The sequence below is a fragment of the Streptopelia decaocto genome (assembly GCF_964273445.1).
Source record: "Streptopelia decaocto genome assembly, chromosome: 2".
Lineage (NCBI taxonomy): Eukaryota > Metazoa > Chordata > Aves > Columbiformes > Columbidae > Streptopelia > Streptopelia decaocto.
Window position 1 is genome coordinate 122812919 of NC_138655.1, and position 24848 is coordinate 122837766.

At 41.4% G+C, this 24848-nt stretch overlaps 1 protein-coding gene across 3 annotated transcripts in view; it reads right to left on the bottom strand.

Annotated features, from left to right (window-relative positions):
* RARB (retinoic acid receptor beta) overlaps positions 1–24848 on the bottom strand; it is a 318254-nt gene that overhangs the window by 174055 nt on the left and 119351 nt on the right. For 2 of the 3 annotated variants that reach the window (XM_082046113.1, XM_082046112.1), the window contains exon 2: positions 19280–19780. In XM_082046113.1, coding sequence (XP_081902239.1) covers positions 19280–19457 — 178 coding nt within the window. In that variant the 5' untranslated portion in view covers positions 19458–19780. Of the gene's footprint in view, positions 1–19279; positions 19781–24848 lie in introns of those variants that run through there. The other variant, XM_082046117.1, reaches the window with a different exon arrangement.

The following is a 24848-nucleotide window of genomic DNA, read 5'->3' on the forward strand; positions in this document are numbered from 1 at the left end:
TACAGAGCATCTTCTGAATGAGGACACACTACATTTTTGAGTGATCAGTCAAACCCAAACAATCAATTACATCTTTTGTCAAAACTGTTTACTCTTTCACACTGTGCGAGAGTCATTAAGAACAAACACCGAGCAGGAGTGGTTATTTATCCTCCTACTCTTGCCCTGAAAGGGAATTAATCTTAAACTTCCCATTTAACGATCTCAATAAAGGCTCACTGTAAATGACAGCGGGCTGCACTGACAAATATTTAAAAACAGAAGGGCCTCCAAACGACAGAGTTTAGCAACACACAACTGTTCCTCAACACGCACGTCAAGTGACACCAAACCCCTGTAGAAAGCAAGGTTAATAAAGTGCTGCCCACCACTCAAGCGCTACAGAAAACATGCTGCAATTAGCAGCTTCTAGAGATTTATTCAAGCTGAGCAAGAAAGATAAAAGTGAAAGGAGCAGATTCAAAAGCGATTCTTAAAACTGCTGGCTGACCCACTTTACATTCTCTCAGCGTCTACGAAGAAAATGCAATCCTTCTGTCAAGGAAAGGTAATTAATGAACGCATTGTAAATAACCTGCCCTCCCATCCATAGCCGTTTCAGGAAGGCCGCCAGCAGTGTGCTCCAGCCCATAGGCACACAGCACCCTCACAGCTTGGGGGAGGCAATTTATTAAACATGTGGTCCAAGGTGGGACAAGAATGTCCCTTGACTTGGCCTGGCCATGGTCCTTCACAAATCCTTCCCTCTCACTACCTTGCCCCACACCGAGCTTTTCATGTGCACCAAAACAAACAAACACATTTTGCCTAAGCAGGATAAACCAGGATGTTTCAAATTCTGTTCAGGGTGATTTTTACCAAAATGCAAGAGGGAGATGGAGCTCAGGCATTCAGAGAGGCCTCTGTGCATGGTGATGCCTGCCTCCTGAATATTTAGTAGACTTTAATCTGCAGTGCTTGCCTGTGTGAGGTGTTTCTTTCCTTCCCCTCCAGAGGAAAAAAGAGAGTCTGCTGTTTCGTACTTTAAGCATTTTTAAATTCCATTTTAAAACCGATGCAATTTTTAATCATTATTTTCCGCTCATTTCCACTGCTCCCCTCCATGGATCTCCTTCCACCCGAGCAAAGCTGACAGTTCCCCACAGCAGCAAGCCATGTTGATGGCCATCATCTCATTCATATGCACACTCAGAGCACTATAAATCTGCTCAAATATCATCTCTCCCCTGGGGCAATGTTTTTTTCTCCAGAAAATCTACATTGCTAGCTGCAGAAATTTCTCCTTCTAATTAACTTACAGGTTCCAAATATGACCAGCTGGAACCACAGTGCACAGCCCAGGCACTGAACGCAGGGGAACCCAGCTAAAGGACGAGGGTCTTCGCTCTTTGTTTCTTTCCTTTGGTGCTTTTTTTGTTTTTTTTCTCCTTTCATTTAACAGCCAGCAAGTTGAGAACTATCAGCCCCTTTATCAACACATGAATGGACAGTGAATAATCCATGAATTGAATGAACTGAAGCTATCCACACCACTCTTAACCGATATTTTTTTTGGCCATGTCACATCACATTATAGTTCTGATGTGTCATGTTTGTGCCTGAGTCACGGTGTAACCTGATGGAAGAACAAAGCACGATGTAATGCAACAAGATATACCGGTAAGGCCAAAAACCCCATACGACTGTTGATTGACATCCCACCACTAATTTGGAACTAGTTAATTCCTTCTAAAAGACAAGAACAAAGTTCAGAGAAGGTTAAAGTGCATATGCAAAGTTTAATAATCTATTAACACAATAACCTGTCACATATGACTATGCAATGAGCTGAGGGAATCTGCCAGAAACACTTCACTTTGCAAACAATATTTACAGCAAAGCTTGATTCATTGCATGCTCTGTATACACAGAGAACAGCAGTGTTTCTCTAACGATAAGGCTCCAAGGCATGAGCTGAGCTGTCCTAAGCTAAAAAAACTCTAAGCAGCAGCCAAATCAGAAAACTAAGGTTATCATCTTTTCATTTTTGTTGATGAAAACTATTTACTATTGGGGCTGAGTTCAGGCAGGCTGAGAAAGGGAACCTGATTTCAAAGTAGCATCAATCAACAGCAGGGAAGTGAAGTAGCAATTTTAATCTTAAAACTTGAAAAACTGTAAAGATAACTCATTAAATGATCTTTGCCTTTAAACTCCTGCTTTTTCTATCAGTAGTTTTGTTTTGTTGGATTTTGTTTATTTAATGCAGACAACGAGGCCAATCTTCATTTTAGTTTGAAACCAAAGGCAATTACCAGGCAGACACAGTGCCATCACTTGGAAGAGAGTCACCAGGCTTCACTCTTCTGCCCATCATCCAGGCAAAGGCTTACTCCTTCAGCTTCTTCTGCACTGGCACAAAGGAGCTGTGCTGCACCAGCAGCCTCGCCGTCCTCCTGGAGAGTGAGCTTGGACCGCTGGGAGCCTAAACTGGTCTTGAGGAGGAACTTTAAAAGAGCAGATCTGTATTCCTTACAGCAGTAAGGGAGACCCTGCCGTTGAAGACGGTTTGATTTGTGATGATGATCTTAACCTAGCGCCACTTCAAGAAATAAATTAGTTACTGTCTTTTAAGGCCATTCATACTTTGCCCAAATAAGGCTTCAAGAAAGTTACAACTGAAGGTCTTTTGGCTTGGGGTACTGCTTTTGCTGCCTAAATAAGACCATAGAGTATTTAATCTATAAAAGAATAATGATACCCACACAGTGTTCCTCGTGTTGTACTAATATGCGTGTGCTTTGGATTGGGACAGTAAAAACATCACAAATGAATGAAACAAGCTATAGCAGTAAAAATATCTCCATTTTGCTGCAGTAACAGAAGGCTCAGTAGGTGCTCCTGCAAATACAGTCATGTTGTCAGACTTCTTTATTTTACTGACATAGGTACGCAGGCAGAAGCAGTTAGTAAAGACCTTACAGGAGCCTTACAGGCAACTGACAAGTCTCAAGAGGGCCAGAGTCATGCTGCTTAGTGCAGTTATACGGTAATACAAAGGAACAAGAAGCAAAACAAAGGGGGACCCAATTTTGCACGATCTGCTCAAAAACTGTCCCTTGGCTTTGCTGAGGTTTTTCTGTGACTGGGAAGATTTTTTTTTTTTTTTTTTTTTAAATCAACTTGTGTGCAGCATTTCAGCATCAAAAAGACACAATGTAGACTCAGAATACTATGTGTGTGTCCTGGGGAGTAGTGCAGTCCTCGTATTATATTAGGCAGACCACTGACAACTACATTTCTCCATGCGGCAGTATCAGGAACTGATGCAGTCCCACAGCGAGCACCTCACAGTATTGCCATTGTGACTCGAAAGCATGAGCAAAGTCATCCGATTGCCGTTCTCCCTGACGTAAATCTTGCCTTCAAGACAACTCCCATGGGAAGAATAGTTTTGCTATAGGATCCTGCAGACCAAAGAAAATCAATGGCTTGATACAGGAAATGGAGGAGGGTTTTTTTTGTGAGACTATGGTTTTAAACATGTTTATCTTTGTGTACATGACTGAAACATGGAGAAGTATCAGGGAGACACTAGAAAAATCCTTAAAATTACAAATTTTGGCACCAAGTTTTCATACACTCTTTCCCCATCCCCAAGAGTTATACAACAGGCGCTCAGGCAGGAGATTTACAGCTTCCTATTCAAGTCCCACCAGCCATCAATCTAAAGAATCAATTCCCGCTCCTTCCAAACAGAAACGCAACCAAAGAAAGACCAAATACAACTCTTTGCAAATACTACTGCAAAGTCAGAGCCTACAGAAGGTACCCTCACCATTAACATAGTCATGGACCTAGGAACCTGCATCAATCTTGAGCAACATATTTTGCCCTCGCTGATGCTGTTCTGAAACAACACAAGGACCGCAAGATGATTTTCTTACTGAGTAGCACCATACTTGGAGCAATCCATTACTGGTGGGACTCCCCTGATGATGTATTACACTAATGCATCATTAGGATGATGTTTCACACTGATGATATATGGCAGTGCAACATAATGAGAGCAATAGCTCACTGGGCGCATAACCCTGCCAGGAGCTGTGCGCCTGCAGCTCTCTGACTTCATTTGCAGTTCAGGGTGTCCAAGGCTCAGATGGATTAGATCCACAGATATACACAGCTTAAAGGGTGGCAGAGTCAGAGAAATGCCAGCGTACAGGTGGGTGCAGTTAATTACAGGATACAATGTACAGTATGCTAATACCAAGACGTGCTTTGGCATCGCGTTTTTACACCTGTGCAAAACGTCTTCAAACTAAGAAGTTGCTGTAGGCAAATGCCGAAGCTGCTTATTCTTATGCTTGCCTGCAGCAGCCATCGGAGCACACTCTGGCTGCCTATAGCCGTGATAAAAATAGTTAGCTTATATTTTCCATGCCAGATGTCTGTTGCAAGGAGGGGGAAGGTTCGGGAAAGAAAGTGGTTGATTGTTTTTAATCAATACCTTCAGTGAAATCAGTTCTGTTCAGCTGTTCCTATGACCCAGACTAAGAAAAAAATAGGTAGCTTTGCCAATAATGAAAGAATCTGGTGACCTTTTTTCTGACCTTTTTTTTTTTTTTTTTAACAAACAGAGCTATTTGATCTGTATGAAATTTTAAAAAGACCTTTGCACTATGATCAGTGTCACTGACAAGAAGGCAACATTTTAAAATTTGTGAACTCTTCACCGTGAAACCATATACAATGTTCAAAGGGAGGGCAAACTGATATATAAACAAGGAAGAAACAAGCCAGTTTGAATAATAAAAGAACTTGTCCTCCAGTCTCTCAGAAAAACATTAACATTTACAATTGAATCACAGCTTCATGACTTATTTAGTTTTTGCTTCAATACCTTTGGGGTTCTCGACTAAGACTAAATGTGTACACACACAAATGTAACAAGGATCCTGCATGCAATTTCCAACTTTGTGGATTTATTCAGTTCTGAAAAACATAACAGTATTTCAGACAACTATGTAACGTGCTCTGCATGTTCATCTTCCAGGCTCTCCTAAATAACAGTTATCCACGGTGTTCAGACCAGACTTCTCTCCAGGGAACATCAACTTCTCTGGTCACACATTAAAAAAAAAAATCTGGCTTTCATACCTTTCTCCTGACAACTGTAATTGAGAAACCACAGGGTATCTAATGAATCAGAAAAGAGTATAGCCACCTGAAATAGCTAAATTATGAGTTAATATCTGATTTTTTTTTTCTTCGCATGTGGCTTTTTCAGACTGTCTGAGCAACAGGGCTCTGCCTTGTTGATGCTGTCTCCAGTCAGTATTGTAAACAGGTTGGGAATATAGAGGAAAGAGCTGATCTTTCCAATTCCAGTCTTTCAGCCAGTTCCCAGGTTCCTCTATACCAGAAAAGAAATTTTTAAAAATGATGCAGTTTTAGGAGACCACTTCTGATCAGCCCCCCAGCACATTCTAGAATAAATTAATTTCTAAGAAAACTATGCCAGTCGAGCATCACACTGACCTAGAGAGCGGCTCAAATCTACCCATCAGGGTCGTGGGTGTTTTCCAAGCAGAGCTGCTCCCTCCTGGTTCACAGGGAGAGAACAAGGACCACAGCAGAGAGAAGAAGGGGTCAGCACAACCCCCACCTTGTAGCTTGAAGCATATACAGAATAAAACAGCTATTCTGTCCCCAAGCCTGGGGATTGCAATGGAAACTCACTCCTTAAACAGGTTGCAAGAAAAGAAAAACAACAGACAGACCACAACGGCTTCATGCATTTCCTCCACCAGGCGCCCATGCAAGGGCCAACCACGTCCTGGTCATAAATTCTCTGGCACAGGAGCATTATACCAAGGGAAAGGAATGTCTTTCCATCTGTGTATTTCCCCTCAGGCGCTCACTTGATAATGAAACCAGTTAAGGTCTTTGGGTTCACAATGTTATTATAGTTGGATAATATTTTGTTTGCAGCCGAGCCTGAAGAACTCCTAAGCAGCACATTACAGACACCATACACCTGTTAAGTCACAGCGTTTCTTCTCTAAGTGGACAAATCTGTTTCAGCCATCTCCAGAGATTTTCCACTCACAGTTAATTATGAAGTACTCATTTCCTGATCTGGGGGGAATCTATAACAAACGTATGCCACAGGTGAAGCCCCTTCCCCCGTCCCTCAGAAATATCAGCAATCCTTCCAGCTGCCCTCCTTCACCCCTTTCCCCCAGCCATCCCAGACTTCCTGCTATGACACACAGCACAGAAAATAATAACCTATTATTAGGAAACAAAAAGGCATACTTCATCCGGGCTGACTGAGCCTAACATTTTAGAAAATAACATATTACAAATGCACCTCTTGAATATTGGGCACAGGCGGTCAGTCCAAGGTTATTCTGCAGAGACATAGGGTGAATACCAACATGGACAGACCAAATTCTGGCTGTTTTGCAGTCAGTGATGCCTGTGTAGAGAGCCACCCAGCATGGCTGCAGGTTTTTATTCACTCTCCTTATAGGCATATATGTCTACCAAAATGATCATGTGTTTCCCAATGATTTTGGGAGTAAAGTTGTTTGAAGTGATTAACATGCTCAGCAAGAAATTTGCCTCTTGTTTGGTTTGAAACTCGTTGGAACTACTTTTGCCGTACGCTACGTATCCTAGTACACAATTTTGATCCAAAGTATCATTGTACCTTGCATGGTACAAGATATTCTGAAATGAGGTCAGGCAAGAGAAGCATTCTGGGGAAAAAGATAAGGGAAAAGTAGTCCATCCTAAAAAAAAAAATAAATAATGATACTCCATTATGACAACAACCTTTCTTCATGCTTCTCCTAGCAGGCCGATGTCTGATCCTGGACACAAATCCTTGGAAATTAGTCTCCCTGACCTCAGAGACAAACGTTAGGTCAACGGTTCCCAACTTTCCGGACCAATAGACAATTCACAACGACCAACATTTTTCTCAAATCGTCACACACGCTTATCATCAACCTTGTGATTGGAAAAGCCATCAAGGTGACATGAGTCAGCAGTGTGGCTCTAACGCCTTCTCCATTTCTCTTGAGAGATGACCAGTGTTCCGTGGACACAGGCAAAGAGACCCCGCTCTGCTGGTATCACCCTTGAGAAACCTGAAGTTGTTCACCAGCTTCCACACTTCTACAAGTTGTCAGAGACCAAATTCCAGGAGCCAGCTGCCTCCCACATCATCCTTCCCCCCCTACACTGTGCTCTCCTCTTTTATCAGCTGCTAAGAACCGGCCTGTCCTTCCTAAAAAACACTTCTGCATCCCTCTCACTCCAAAGACAACATCTCACTGAACACGCCACCCTTCCACTTCAAATAAGCACAAAACAATTCCTCCAGAAAGAGAGAGGAGAAACATTTTCTGTAATTATACATATATTAATATGTTTTCATATGGGATAAAAACACAGAACCACACAAACACTACAGAAATCAATTAAATAAAACCAGACAACTTGTAGGGACAAGAAGGTAAAGAAAAAGATTAAAAATAATGCTCCCGGGTGATGGAGAAGTGGAGTGGGGCAGGTGGACTGCAACTTGAAGTTATAGGCAAGGAAAAAGACTTTGTGTGCTGGATTCCTTTTGTGATTGTACATTACTGATTAGCTCTTTACCCTCCTCAAGCAACAGATCTGACCCCATAAAGTACATTTTTCCTCCAAAGAGAAAAAACCTGCTCGACCTCAAAATACACTCATGCATCCAATGAGGAAGGAGAGGCATAGGCTCTAGAGAACCCTTGCAGCAGCAGAACTTCTTTAACAACTTTGTTTAGACCTTCTGAAACATATTTTATTCCTCAAAAGACAAAGTTTACCAAACAGGGACACACATTTCTTTTAATCACTTCATTGTTTTCCTCACTGGAATTGTAACTGTGGACACTTCTCAGCAGCCAAAGAAGCTTCATGAGCCCAGAACCAACTAAAAAAAAATGGATTATCAAGCAACTTCAGGGGTGAAATGCACATTTCTCACTCTGGTTTTCAATATTAATGCTCTTCCTATGTGTATTTTGTTAGGTTTGTAAATTCTGGGCTGTCCAGCATATAATACTCTCGGCACCGTTAGAACTCCAACAACACATGAGTGGTTCCCAATGGTGACAAAGGTTTGGCAGAAACTTCATTTCAACTGCCCACTTTAGTGACTTTCCAAATACATGCACTAATGGTGGACTGCCTCATTTGGGTTTTACCTTGGTTTTGGAACACTCCAACTTCATCTTGGATAGCAAGGAAAAAAATTATTTGGTTATTGGAAAAAAAGTGAAATAGGGAGTATTTCCAGTACAAAACTTTGGTACTTGTAGAACTGAGTAAAGCCAAGCATTTTTTGTGACTTGTGCTGTATGTTTTAATTCAGCTTCCTAAGTAATTTATATCAATGATTCATATTTTTTTTACTACAAGTAAATACAATTACCTATTCTTTAAAATCAAAGATATTGCAATTTGTTTTCATCAAGTTTGTGCAAGTACCTACATACTAAAATGGCAAATATCCCTTCTAATAACACCCTGGCAGAGTTTGCTTCTTCTGCAAGTAATAAAAGTGGAGGAGAGCAAGCTGCGCTCCAAGATGTTTGGCTGCAGCACCAGGAGACAGCTGATGCATTCCAAATGTCTGTCGGGTCACTTTGCAAAACCAACCACCGCTAATCAACAGTGAAATCTTTCTCTCTGTGGCTTAACTACATTTTTGGTTTTGTTAAACAGAAGAAAATTGCCAATTAGTTAAGAGTCTGATGAACCATGCAGCTAGGGGAAATGTACTGTCAACCTGACCGGTTCAGTTAAGAGTTAAGACGATGCAGTTCAATTATAATACTTAATCGATCACCAACTGCACAGGCAGGTTTTGTGAAATAAGTTGCAGCATCTGACCGTTGGTCTTCACAAGAAGCATGTCAGTCTCCAGAGGTCATCTCGTTTCTAAGTATTCATACATTTGTCACATCCTTCTACTCTTCATACATTCTTTCTTTTCTTGATTCCAAGCTACTCAGAGCAGAGATTGTATCTCCCTCTTTGTTTGGAAACTCTACAGCAGTTTGTGTGTTGCAGCAGTACAATAAATAAAAAGTAATAAAAATGTTAGGAAAGTCCTTAGAAAAGTCTGTGTTATTTTTACAATTACTCATGCTGTCGCTATTTCAGAAACAATGCCAGGAAGATCTAGGACTTGAGGGGGACCTATAACAATTTTTGTAAGAATACGCCATTGAAACAATGATGTTACCGACAGCAAAGTGTTTTGTAAGGTGTATGGCTTCTCCTGCTGCTTTTTCTGAGCGCTTCTAACAGATGTTCAGTTTCAAGCGGTCTGCAGATAGCAATAGGCTGATGGTTCTGCAGGAATCGGAGCAGCAGATGTGCCCCGCATTATGTTCTGCTATTCCCTTTATGAATTGATATGTCACCCCATAGGTTTATAGCTGGTTAATTTTGTAATGACATCACTATTTCTATACTTTTAATGATTCTCACAGGGTTTAATTTCTCAAGTAACAGAACTCTTGATCCTGGAATTGCTACGTGAAAGCAATATATAATATGCAGATTTGTTTACATGATACAGTTCTGTTTCCCACCAAATGCCTTCGCTGGTAGCTTTCAGGTAATGCTGGAATGCAGCTGAATTCTTCCAAAGACTGCATATTTACGACATGGCCCTGTTTCAGAGCTCTAGACTTAACATCTTATGCATCTCTCTACAGGATTGTTACCCTCAAACAAGTATCACTCAGTGGCTGGAAGGAATGAAGATAAGAAGGCAATAAGGACAGAAGTCATGGGTATTTCCATCAGCTCTGCTGTAGCCCCTAGGTATTCCTCCTGTCAGATGCTGTGCTCCACAGCAGTGTAACTTTACTACTTGCATGGAACCCAAATAAGATCACAATGCACAGGAAATTGCACTGCATATTCCACTGACAGTGACCTGACTGCGACAGGGCAGCGCTCTGGCTTTCGGTTTGGATGCTTTCAGTCTTAAAAAAAAGGGCGCCAATTTTTGTCTCCCTCAAATACAGTTTCAGAGATTGTTAGAGGTTTTGCAAGCCCTTGGGCACAATCTCTGGTAAGCGTTGTGGGCTGCGCTGAGTGGGCAGCAGGACACCACCTTTGTCCCCTAGAGTATTCCATACTGTTAAAGAACATCTTTATTTTTGTTTTCAAACACAGGGATGGAAGAGTGATGCTATTACAGCTATATTTAAAGGACTTCTGGCATTTCCCTCATAAAATTTAATGTTTAGATATTTAAAAATTGACTGGAAAAAAAAGTTACAGGTTGTAAGAGATCCTAGTTAGGTATGTTATCTAGCCTTGAAACATACTTGAAAACTTGTAACTTTGAGAAGAGGTAAAAACTGCATAAGCATACATTTTTCTCCCCATGATATCTCAGAAATTATATTCTCACCTTACTAGAAATATCAAAATACACCTTTAGTAAAAGCCAGCTTTTGAAAAGCATCGAACTCTTAAATTTAAAGAATGAACACTATCTGCTCTTACACACTCTTACTGCTCTAGCTGAAAGATCAAGGTTTTAATTTATAAGAAGCAACTAGATAATTTTTGCATGCATACAGAAGAGGACAATCTCCAGTTGTAACTGCAGTCAGAGTCCTCACAGCCCTCGCAGGAGCTCTGCACCCATGCTGGCGTCTGAATCCATCCCTAGAAAGGTAAAAGGATGAGGAAAGTATTTTTATGAGTTTTCCACAGCATTTCTCTCTCCTTTTTTTTTAATTAAAGAAAAAAAAAAAAGGTCACAGCACAGGACACACACTTTTTTTTTTTTTAATTATTAAAAAAAAAGGTCCATCTTTTAAAGAAATCTGAACTGCAAGAAATAAAAAGTGAGTATGAGCTTTAGTGCAAGTCTCAAATTTAAACATATGGAACTCAGGAAAGCTAATGATGAGGCTAAATCAAATTTGCCTGGCCTTCAGCACTGAAAAATGGCAAAGACTAAGCTCCTCATGGAGGTCCACACCTATTGCTTGCATACACCGGCTGACTTCCAGCTAAATGTAAGCTATTAAGCAAGTGTGCTGTGTAACAGCAGGCAGCACACTGAGCCCATGAACATCTCGGACTACCCCGAATGCAGAAGCGCATCCCCCATAGACATGGCACCCCACAAGTCCTCCAGTCCTCTCACACTCCACACTCTGGGCTTCCAAAAATGCTGAACCAAAGACTTTCACCACCTGAAATCAGAATTTCTCCCTCAAAAGCTCATAGCCAGGACTTCCAGCCCCTCTCCCAAAAGCCTTGAACTGTGGGATGAAAATCATGCTCAAAATCCTTGCTCCGATAGCATAGCTAAACTACTTACACTGGTGAAGCTTGTTTGTTCAGGTGGATGGACTTCCCCGGGGGCCACAAGGACCACCACAAACCTGCAGGTCTCAACCAAGGGCACATCACCTTGGTCCAGCTTTTTCCAGCATGGAAGCATGGCTATACAGAGACTTCCAGTGCATCTTCAGAGCTTTCCCTCCTTCAAGATCTGAACTCCCAGCCAAAACACACACCCTGCTGCCCACATGTTTCCCCCTAAGGAGATTGTGAAGGAATGAACACACACACACACGTGGCAGATGTTGGGCACGTTGCTCAGGGCACAACTTCAGGGTGCTCAGATACATCAGTTGGGAGCTCGGCAGCCTAACCCAGATGAGACTCACTATTATTTAGGGAACGACTACTTTCTAAAAACGCATTCTTTAGACAAAACAGTTGAGTATCTTAGGGATGCAGGTTCTGGTTTTCCGAATTTTTCTGATATTTATGCTGACACTTCCTCTGAGCGCACACGGTGTTTTGAAAGGAAAGGAGATTTTTGTTGCTTAAGGCCAGTCCTTCCTGTTTGTTAGTTTACCCCAAACAAGTTTGCACGTGAATAAAACTGCTGCTTTAAGTCTAATTTCAAACATGTGTTAGGAGAATCTAACAATTTCATGAGATATAGTTACTTTTGCAGGGGGTGAGTTTGCCCTGGGGAATTTTCTCTGACTAGATTTATCACAAGTTTTTTGAACCAGATAATTTTGTTTGATAGCACATCTGGCAGCATCATAAAATCTTGACGTCCCAAGCTATTACACAGGAATTACTTTTGTAAATCATTTATGAATATTACTGATGTAGGCCTATTCTGGGCAGCAAGAAAGGAAACTGAGTGCTGAAGGACAAAGAAAGGGAAAAATGATTCTCTGCCCTTTCGGGGCCCATCAGATAGGACGGATATTTATCATTTGAAATGGGAAATATGCTGTCATTGATACAGCTGAAAAGTCCACCTAACATAACTTGTCCCCCATATTCTCTAAATTGGCAAAAGAGGAAGAAATTTTAGTTGAGGAAAGCCATAAATTGATCTCTCCTGATGAAATTGTGTCCTATCCAAATATGAAATAAGGCTTCCCAATTAAATGTTGCATGTTGCTAGAAGGCTAAAAGCATAGTAGACACAGACTAACAAACCAAAGAGAGTAAAGAAGGCAAGTCTTACAAAAAAAAAAAAAAAGCAGCAAGCACATTTGAGCTCAAGGAAAAAAAAAAAAGGTATTTACAACCCCATAGTGACATGCATTTTGAAGACGGCAACATGACTCAATGGAAACTTCCCACATAATTAAAATAATATGATTAGGTTTAGTTGAAACTGTAGCTGCTAAACATATGCCTTCAGACAGAAACCTGGCAAAACGAAAGCATATGTTCACATTTAATACCATGAACTATCACACGATTAACAATTTTGGAAAATCACACTTATCAATTTGGATTGGAAACACATCAGACCTTGAGAAAAATTTGGGTGCCCCTGCCCTGCCAAACCCAAAGTCTGGCATTATACTCCTTTTGAATGATATACTGCGTGTTTCATTTGCAATGGCTGAGCTGACACCAAACACACTGTCACCAGGCAAACGGGCAACAGACGGGTCTCCAGTAGGACCTGGCAGCAGGGTACTGGAACCAGTCCTTTACTCTTCATTCCTGATGTCCCCAACACTGGGAGCTACCGGTTTTATTTCTCTTGGGCCAGAGCAAAGGAAAAGGTCATTTGCAATACTCCACAGAAACACATTTCCAACCTTAGGTAAGAAGGCATTTTGTTGGGGTATTTCCTTGCTGCAGGGTCTATAAGGAGGGAAGAAGCAATTCTCTGACAGCTCCTATTAGACTTCCAAACACCAGACTCCTTCCGACTAGAGCAGGTCCACAAGAGATGCACAAAGCGATTACGGACCACATGCCAGAATTACACCATGAGCTCTCCTTGCCAGAGCAGTTTCCAAATTCAGCTTCCTCCCGGGAAGTAAATTCCTGTTTATCCACACCCAGAACTGAATTCTTGCAGATGAGCCCACTGCCCGCTCAAACCCAGAGCAGATCGCATCCACGGGGTGCCAAGGATTCACCTCAGCAGGGCAGAGCTGCGGCAAGAGAAGCTCCTGCTTTTTTAGAAAGTGGCAGTACTAAGAAAAATAGCTCTAACATGAAAAACAAAGATTAAGTTTTTGATAGTTTCACGTTAACTAGAATCAGAAAGTGACAATGTAATGTAGTTGTATTAATCGAAGCATAGGTGCTCTCAAGTTGCACAAATAGCCCAACCAGGAAAAAGCCCACAACACAACCAAAAGGAAGAACTGAAAAGAAGTGGTGGTTTCCAGGGTCAGGAACGATGTCTGCAGGGCATCATCTGGATGTTGCTCCTCAGGCTTGCCAGCATGAGGCAACACTGGCTGTAGCTAAGAAACCTGATATTCATATTCTGTTTATCCTCCACTTTCTGAATGCAAACACATGTTCTGTCTTTTCAATAAAGATGTGCAAGACAGGCACTGAATAGGTACAAAAGTCTTAAAAGTCATCTGTTAATTGCAGATATGTGTAAATGACTGTGTAGCAAGCCTTCCTAGGGAGACAGAACTGGAAAAAAAGGAGAGACAGTCACACTAAAATTAGAAGGTATGAAAAAGTTCAACAACATAAACAAGCAGGGTTGATTCATATATATTTTTTTCTAATTCAATACAACTATTCTAATATTAATTTAGACAAATCCAGAGGGCCAAGGGTGGGTTTTTTTCAGTCCATCACAGACAGCACTTGCCTCAGCGACTATGCCAAGAGAAGAAAATCCATCATGCATTAACCATACTCCAAACTCCAACAGAAATATTCCCCATTTTGTGAAGTAAAGTGAGATGTGGGAGTCCTTGACCTTCTAAGTAATTAAGGGAAACAGAGACATTCTTGTTTTTATTAGAGAGACACTAAACTATTTGAAAATAATTTGAATAACTGGAAAATTAGTGTATTTGCCTGTTCATGTGTAGTGCAGATAGTTTAGAGTTCTCTTGGGGGCAACACATCGTAATGAATATCTGCTATTCATATTTAATGCAATCTGCCAAAGAGTGCTTTTGGGAGGACTTTCTGTGTCAATATAATGATTAACAACAGAACTGGAAAAGTAAATGAATTCCTGCAATGGGTGGGGCTGGCAAAAATATCGTGCAGTACTACACCAGTAACACTGGATTTAACTGTACTCTTTTAATGATACCAGTGGAAAATCCATTTCCAAGGGGAAAAAAGCAAGCAAATAAAAAACAACCACCATACCACAAAAACAAAACACAAACCATCTTTAAGTTGGAGTTAAAGCAGTAAATAACCAGCAGTAATGGAAGGAAAAACAATTTCAGCAGAAAACAATGCTTAAAACAACAACAGCCTGGCCTGAGGATGTCTGAAAAGCCTGAGATGCAATAATACTGGCTACTAAATATAATTAGTATTTACATAGCACTATTCAGAAGTGAAGATTTAGTTAGTTCGTTGTCTACCTCTTTCAGTTCCTCAGATGATCTTGCTTTCCATACATTTTCCCATACCAAAAAGATTTGCATAAAAAAGAATATAAAGTCCTTTATTCTTTACAATGCACTTTTAAAACACTCCAGACAGAAAAGTACGGAAAAGCTTGGCTGAAATACAACAAATGACCTTAGTATGGATTTCTCTCCTTGACATCCCAACAGCCCTCTAAATAACACTTTTTTTTTTTTTCTTTTTTTTTAAACAATCTGGATGAAGTAATCACACTTAGCTTAATATAAATTCCAGGACTTTCCTGTATCAGGGTCATCACTTCCCTGCCCCCTTTACCAAGCTACCTCTAACTCCTTCACCCTCGCAACAAATGAAGGCAGAATATTGAGGATCCAAAGGCTCACATCAGCAGCCTGAGCACCAACACATGGTGGGGGCTAGAGGTAGAACATGGGATTGCTCCCATCCAATGCCACGAGCCATGTGCATCACCCCATTCTAGCAGGATGCCTGAAGCAGGACGCCCAACACAAGCAGAAAGGGATCGATTGCCAACCAAGGCGTTTTTATTATTTAGTGGCTCCCGTAGTGGCTACTGTTCAGGTACTCATTTAATCTAGGGGACATTTAGGCATTACATTCCTTATAGCACTAGCTCAGATTCAGTTTTATCCTCCCCATGCTACGGTCTCCAGTTCACACTAACTGGCTTTGTTACGTAGTAGTCTTTACCCACGTTAAACTAATAAAATCTGACTATTCCGGTAACGTTACAGAAACCAGTCTTACGAAGTTGCTCTACTAATGAGCAGCAAGGCTTCATCTTCCTTTCCTGTGCTGAGATTTGCTTGTGAAATGGCAACACCCTGGTGTGCCTTGTGATTCCATCAGCCATAACATAAAGACAGTGTTTTCCTCAGCAGTTTTCAACTCAGTGGAGTTGTTCTTTTTTTGTTTGTTTGTAGTCTTTTTAATTTGCTTCTTTTTTGTTTGTCTGTTTTGTTTTTTTAAACTAACTTGTAGAGTCTTTTCCTAGAAATTACAAGTTGCAGCTACATCCACAACAGATGTTTTAAAAAACAGCTAAACTCTTCTTAAACTGGTATTCTCATGCTGAGAAGGTTGCCTTACCAGGCTCTGGCATTAGGTCTCTTGATAGGAAGATGTGCCCCTTCTTCCAGGACAAACAAAGAGCAATGCCACTTGGATATCACATCTGCCTGCATGTGCCTGCATGACTGCTACTCGCCTGAACCTAAGAAGCTTTTAGTTTAATAAGATGTCGTGGAACAACCTTTGCCCATATGTATTCATTCCACCCCCAAACATTTCACTAATGTTTTGTGATTTTCCCATTGCAAACACGCCAGGCTCTGCAGGACTTTTGTAAAGTGTCCATTTCCCACAGCTGCTCCCAGTATGGCAGAGCCCCAAACCCTGTTGGTCTGGGACAGGCTGGCACACGACCCAAAAAGCACGGGAATGCCTCCAGTTTGCCTTCCCTTACCATTTCTAAATGAGCTAAGTGGTAATCTCCTGAAACAATCTTTGCTTGCCTTTTTTTTTTTTAATATAGAAGCAATTCCTCATTATTGATGCAAGCAGGGAAGCCTGCATGCCATCGGATCTCAGGAGTGAAGACGTCTGTTCTGTGCTGTATGGAGTAATACAGTGGCAGGTAAATCAATTGGACTTATGAAAGTAACGATCTTCTTGACCGTGGTCTTGGTTGGTGCTAATGCATAGTTCATGTATGCATAAAAATGATATTTTTTCATCTTCTGACCTCTTTAGCACTGTGACCAGCCCTCTAATTATTAAGTATTTTGCACTATGTATCTCAGTATAAAAACAGAAGCCAAGTCACAGGTCGCGGAGGCAACACCATTATTAACATCAATGAAACTAAATCACCCCATCCTGAATGCTTATTGGAAGACCCTTGTGCTCAGGAAATTCATGCATCTAAAACACTGTCATTTATTTAACAGGACTGGAGATATCTAGCCCAACTGTAGATTAAGATAACTTAATGCAACCTGATATAACGTTATCTGCCATCATGGAAAGCCTAAAGCCAAGACAGAACAAAATAAAACGGGACAATAATATGAAGCCTGATAGTAACTTTGAAAAAAAGTTGTTGAACTCAATTGTTTTAAAAAGATTAGAGAGATCTTTATGGCATTCCTGTTAAGTAAGATCACATCTATTTTGCATGAATGGAAAGAATCTAGAAGACAAACAGTACAACAGCTTCAAGCATATAGAGAGCAGTAGTTCGACCAAACGTTTTCTTAAACAAATTTCTTCCTAACTTGCAAGCGAGATCCAAATTCTTCCATCGTCCAATACAAGTTTTAATTTTAGTAGGGGCCACCAATCATACTGACCTTGGCCTATAGGTAGCTTTATTGTAAACAAACGAACAAACAAATCACAAACCAAAAACTTGAAATATAACCCAAAGCTCAACCTGCTTGCTTCCAAGAATTTGTCTCCATAATTCTAGTGATATTAACCGCAAGGTCCAGAATCCAAAGTCTACAGGTGTCAAAACAAAACAGGCTATCACCGCCAAATGTAAAACAGTAGTACAAAACAGAAGAGTTATCCTGCAGCGGCCTGTGCCTGAAAATAAATTCTCGTTCAAGTCACCCTCCTCCTTTATCTTGCCAATTTTAGTTGGCATTTTCAAACACTATTGCCTGAAGCTATGCACAACAGCTGCCAGGCTTTCATGTGCAGTCAATGGGAACCAGTCCTCAACAAAAATAACACCCTGAAAATGCTGGGACCAGGGCATAAAGACACAAACCCAAAGATTCAGTAGTTGCCACCTATTTGCACATCCACAGAAATGCATACTTAGCACTACTTTTTCAAAAGGCTGAACACTGACTGGTTTATTAATCATTAATAATGCATCTGCAACACATTCTTAATTATCCAGGAACAACTCACAGAACAGAAAAACTCTGCATATCTGATGACACACATTGGGTATTTACCAATGTATGCCTCAGGAAAAGCTCCCATTAACTAATAGCATCCTATTTCTTCAACAGACGAGTACTCTTGCAATAGCAGTGGATAAATTCAGTATGGTACTCTGATAATTAACCAGGATAATTTCTGAAGGGATTGGAAAGACAGTTACTTGTAGACCTTCTGGCTGTACATCATTTTGTTTTTCACCTTCAGTAAACACACTGCAATAAAATGTCAAATACAGGCCTGACCCAGCTGTACCTCTTCCCACATGTGACTGAATTAAAACTTTCCACGTTAACTGGGGGGGGAAGTGCTTTACTTCAAGACTGCCCAGCCTTCAAATAACCATGTGCGAGACAAAAAGCCAGAATTAGTACTAGGCAACAAACCCCACAACTCTACTCTTGAGAAGTTTTTTCATCATTGTGGTCTCCCATTCATGTTGGGAGTTCCAACTTTGCGTGCTTTCTATTGAAAGACATATGAGAAGCACTTCTTATAGCAAGTCTCCTTTTCCTTCAGTAGAAAGTAGAATAGTTCTGCAAATTTGCTGTTCAGTCAAGACCCTTTCATACGGAACAATCATAGTAATGTATTTAGACAATCATCTTCACAACAAGTCTACCTTCAAAGCTGTATACATTCTCTTTTTCCTCACATGGGTGACAGATACACCAGTCACCCACTGCTAAGACCTCCAGAGATATATCTTGTCTGTGTGGTGCTGCTTAAAGAGTTTATACCTAGGACAGCTTTGTTTGGAGCTACTTATACATAAAACTAAGACCAAGCAGAAAAAGTGTGTTCATCATAAGGCAATGAAAACAAATTTGCCCAGCTAATACACTCAGCAGCACTAAAAATGCAAGAGTGCTGCACATGGAACCAGACAATAGACTCGGGGGTTAATTCTGCAGCCACAGGCAGCTCACAGCTACTCACTGACCACTGGGCTGCTCTTCATAAGCTTCCCAGGAAGAAAGCAGATACTTACAGGAGAAAACTACAGCAGCACTAATTACTGCACAATTTAAGAGAATTCTGTACTGTGAAATCATTGCTGTTCTTGAATACACAACGACGACTTTTTCTTTAAACACAATGCTGGATTCTGCAGCTAACATAATGCAGGATGTGCCAAAATCCACTGCAGGTTTTATCACCCCTCGTTTCCACGGCTTTCGTGTGTCATATAGTAGCATGTTTATGCAATATTTAGTGAAAATGCGATTTCAAAATAAATGCATGCTCTTTCCACAAGTAAAATACATCATAGACGAACAACTGCAATTACTCTTAAAATAATTTCAGAATGAACACGATCAGTCTTTGTTAGAGGAAAAATGGTCAATAAAAGCTATTAATACCAAGCACTTACTTGCAGGTGACGGGGTGCTGCAACCACTAGTTGGTGGGTGACTCTGGAGTCCATGGAGGGAAGGCAGTGACAGTCCACTGAGGACTGGAGGAAAAAGTAATGGATATGGCGCTGGTGGATAGTGAGTCATATGTCCATTCACTGCTGGTACGGGACATGTGCGGCTGCTGGTTGTCATGTTAACACCTCACAGTGTAAAAATATTATGTTGCATCACTCCAGGCCAGAAAATAGATAACTCAACTTGTGAATGAAGGGGGCTGTCAAGCCTGCAGGTACGGCTTGACCTGGACCGTGCGATGATGAAAAGGTAATTCACTAGACCAAGTCCGTTCTGTATTTCATTGCCGCTTCCTACTGTTGTCTCTTCCAGCACATTCTTGCTTTGCAGACCGTGGGCAGAGAGTCTTTTTACTCGGGGTATTTAGGTACAGTTCAGTCACTTAGGCAAATGTTTCTATTGGAGGACAGTTGCTCTCTACAGATGCATACTGATACAGTCTGTGGGAACAAGAAAATATTTTTATTATAATATTCATATTTTTAATATGTAAGCATAGAAAACTCTTACCCCTTTGCCACTTTTGTTAACTCATTACTTATTTTTCAGTGTCTTACAAGATCAGCTTGATATGTACATGGGGGTAAAACTCTCACCTTACTGAAGCTCATAGCAGAACACCCGTTAACTTGATCTCCCTGCCCAATGTGTTACACCAAAAGCAGTTTCAGGGGAAAAAAAAACCCCATACAAACATCTATATACACACACACGCATATACATACATATATATATATATATATATAAACTTCTGCAAAATTTCCATGTATCTGAAAGCTTTGGGTTTCTCCATAGAAGTTACAGAATGAATTACACTGAAGAGGCTCTCTTCAATGCCAAGGCTCAGGCAGTGCACGGGGGAACTGTATCTGAGAGTGATGGTGTATTGGGCTGTTAAAACATTAATTGATTTACCAATGATTGTTCTCACAAAGAATAATTACTTTACTGCTGCTTAAGAGATACCTCACTGATTGTTCTTTTTTTTTTATTTTTCTTTTTTTTGGTGGGCAGGGGGAACTGTCTCTATCACCAAATAAACAAGCACCCATTATTTCATAAGCTGGGTGAGTGACATGATGGCAACACACTGCTCCTGTGCTTTGCTAGGTACTCGCTCTCATGAACACCATCTTCTAAGTCATCCAAAGCTACACGTGCCTTCCTCAGTGTTTCACTCAAATAGCTGGCACCTACCAAGAGGTCCTCATTTTCTCAGTCTCTGTATCAAAAACCTCAGGCTAAAAATGGGGCACTTCTTGTGCTATTCTTAGCAGTGAAATTTGCTCCCACCATAGCTGTTCAAGTCTATGTACAGTGGATGTCTGGTCTTCTTGGAAACAACCTGCTGGTGCAGTGTTAGTAAGTGCTACTTGGTCTCTTGGTTGGTGAAGGGTTTGGAGAGGAAGCCATATGAGGAGCGACTAAAGTCACTTGGTTTGTTCACCCTCAAGGAAACTAAAAATAGACCTCGTGGTGGCTACAGCTTCTGCAACAAGGGGAAGAGAGGCAGGCATTGATCTCTTCTCTTTAGTGATCAATGATAGAACCCAAGGGAATGGCAGGAAGATGTGCCAGGAGAGGTTTAGGTTGGACATCAGGAAAAGGTTCTTCACCCAGAGAGTGGTGGAGCACTGGAACAGGCTCCCCAGGGACATGTCACAGCCCCAAGCCTGACAGTGTTCAAGAAGAGACTGGAAAATGCCCTCAGACACATGGTGTGAACTGTGGGGTTGTCATATGACAGGGACAGGAGTTGGACTCCATGATCCTTGTGGGTCCCTTCCAACTCAGGACATTCTATGATTCTTGAGAGCTACTGGGAAGGCTGCAACCACTTCATATCGTAAGTGCTCCTCCCCCAGTTATTTGTACAGTGCTCCAGCAAAAAACAGTGAGCTCCGCAGGCAGCTCCTGAGCATGACCCTGCACGAGGAGTTACCCATCTCTTCCAACATACACTGTTGGGGGAAGACAGTAGGAGCCACAGATCAAACTCAACCACCCAAAAGCAAGTCCAGGGCTACCTAAAGGCTGTGTTATCCAAGACAACACGCTACGCCTCCGCATCTGCTACAGTCAGCAACCAGAAGCAATATTTGCTGCCTGTGTACCATTTTTATTCATAATTCTTTGAAATTGTAGTCTGAAACCAAAGGCAAGAAGAGTTTTGGGTGGGAAAATAAGGCAGTGGTGAAATGACTTGTCAAGGTTACAAAGCAAAATTGATGCCAGAGGAGGGAAAATGCAACAACGCAACGTTGACTATCACTCCTGCTCCTCAGTCTACTAGTTGTCAGTAAGAATGCAAAATGAGCAAGGGAAAAAGAAAAAAAAAAAAAACAGACATGAATGCATATGTTTGCCTGTCAGAGAGCAGCAGAGTGTTTCTGCTCTGTGTGGAATACCAGCAAAGGTTACCAGCTGTGCATGTTTTCAGACAGCAATTTCTGCTGAGTGCAGCCTACTTGGGGATAACAGAAATGTAGCTTCTAAGTGTTTGATAACTGTGTAAATTATGCACAAAATACCTTTAATGCTAACAGAGACAGACATACACAGAAATGAGACTGTAACAGGGGTATAGTGAGCTAATGCACAGCTGTTGGCCATGCCAAGCTCAAGGACCACGTGCCTGGAGACCGGTGAAATCAAGCAGATCTTTTGAGGAAGCCTCAACAGCCAAAACACATCCACTCACTCACTAGCACCACAAAAAGAGATGAAGCATCACTGGTGACTGCTCTACCTAGCTAAAGATTTATGAAACTTAAGAGAGAGGGAAAGCCAAGTATCAAAGGAATACACAAAGAACTAATGTTTTCTAAAGCAATTCCACAAGACCCAGCAAATATACCATGCTTCAAAATACTTGCAGAAAAACAAAGAGGGAAGGGACGTTGATGAAAACCAGCCCTCAAAAATCTGTGCATTAAATTAAACACAGAACAAGGTCACCTACTTTGAAATGATGTAAGGTTTTGGAAATAAAATTCATTCTGTAAAACTGATACCTTCAATTATATTTCTATTAGCCAGAAAAATACAGAACTCAGCACAAATTATAAAAATTCCCAGAACTACATCATCAGATGTATTTGTATATTTAAGAGAAAAGTATTCAGAAAAGAAGCAACTCTTCCAGGACAGAGGGGAAAAAGGGGCACTCAGGAAACTCTTTGGTCACTTCCTCACCACTGGAGGAACATGTTCTGTGATGAACCTGGTGATGACAAAATGCAGCAAGTATGCAAATTCACATGAAATACCTAACAGTGCCAAATGAGATTATAATCCTATAGTTCTGCACGCTTTTAATTTGACATGAGGTGTAATTACATACTGAAATTGCCACCAGAAAGTATGTTTATCTTGCCTTACTCAAAAATCATCCTCCACCCTTCATGGCAGGAAATTTCCTGCAGATTGGTGTGCCTTCAGAATTTGTTTCTCTGCTTTTCTCTCTAATTAAAGGCATAGAGGGAAGACAGTGTAAAAGGTACAACACTCTAAACAGTCTGTCATTCAGTTCCTAAATAGTGTCCCTCAGGAGCAGCCGGATACTATAAATGTTCTTGTGGTTGAACATCTATCTGATGGCCAAGGAGGAAATCGCAGGCAGATGTCTACATTTCAGCAACTCTGCCTCTGTAAAGATGCCAATGCCACTCACACTGTGCAAAAGACTTCAGGTCATCAGCACTGCTAACAGAGATTACAAACTCATAACCTCATCACTGCACAGCAGAAGACATTGCAAAGTAGAAACTGCTGCAATATAGAAAACCCAAAAAAAACCCCAAAACAAACAACAGTTGTCCCCATTCATGCCAGTTCCATGGCACTAAAAATAACTCCTAAAATGAGACTCCACTCATGTGTCATCAGAGTGACAGATTCACACCCCTCAACAAACTGATGAAGATCCAAGCATCAGACACCATCTAGGCTGCAGATGGTTTCAAGGTGAAAACACCACTTCTTCTCAGTTAAACCTGCACCACAGCTCAAAACACTGTAAGACAATGTATGGGTGCCAGCTTTGAGGAGACTTTCCTTTGTTGTCACTTGCTATGGTAAGTGTCCCACAGCTGAAGGAGCATGTCATCTCTGGACTGTGCCACTTGCCCAGAATCATAGAATGTCCTGAATTGGAAAAGACCCACAAGGATCATTGAGTCCAACTCCTGTCTGTGCACAGGACAACCCCACAGTTCATACCATGTGTCCGAGGGTGTTGTCCATTCTCTTCTTGAACACTGTCAGGCTTAGGGCCATGACACCTCCCTGGGGAGCCTGTTCCAGTGCTCCACCACCCTCCAGGTGAAGATCCTTTTCCTGATGTTCAACCTAAACCTCTCCTGGCACATCTTCCTGCCATTCCCTTGGGTTCTGTCATTGATCACTAAAGAGAAGAGATCAGTGCCTGCCCCTCCTTCTCCCCTTGTGAGGAAGCTGTAGCCACCATGACGTCTCCCCTCAATCTCCTTGAGGGTGAACAAACCAAGTGACTTCAGCTGCTCCTCATACGGCTTCCTCTCCAAACCCTTCACCAGCTTCGTGGCCTCCTCTGGACACTGTTCAGTAGCTTTATATCCTTTTTATCCTGTGGCCCCCAGAACTGCACACAGTGCTCCAGGTGAGGCTGCACCAGAGCAGAGTGGGACTATCACCTCCCTTGACCGGCTGTTAATGCTGGGCTTGATGCACCTAGGACAGAAAGCAAGCCCCATCCTCTCCCTGTTGTGTGACATTGAACATCCTATGCCTGCATTCCCTTGAGGAGCGAGCTAACAAGCTTACTCTGAACAGGAAGGGAAGAGCCAGCTACCACAGCTGAGGAGCAATCCCAAAAGGAGCAAGCCAAACTGACCACAGAGTCACCTTGGCAATGGTCAAACACTCATTCATGTAAGGCAACAGCATGGATTTCTGCCCTGCATGCACAAGGTAAAATTTTCAGAATATGGGTGTCATCAAGGCACTTCAGAGGATCCGTGAAGTACATGATGAAAATTCTCTTCCATTAGACTTGTCCCTAGTGACTGTTCATGAGTACAAGGCTCTTAGTATGAACAGGGTATGGAAAAGGATCATACAGAAAAGTTTCTTTGAAGGCTCACCAAGAGATGATCACATTGTGCACTATGCTGCACTGAACAGCAGCCAATGACTCTTCTTTGACAGAACATATGCCTCCTTTTTGGTTTTTACAGGCCTTTTATTGACTTCAGTGATAAAGCAGATGGCCACAGGGGAAGGAGGCTACAGTAGCTCCAGAGCAGACAGCATATTTATCAGCTGCAGTTAATGCAGCAGGTGTACCTGTCTCTTCCACATTTCTTCTTGGTGTTCATGTAGCTGAGCAGAAGTTTTAAACAACAAATTTTCACATATAAGTTCCAAATTTTGCTGGATGAACAGTGACCCAACTTTTTTTTTTTTTTTTTTTTTTTAATTATCCTTTAACTTCCCCTGTATTTTGGACAAGTTTTACCACAGAAAACA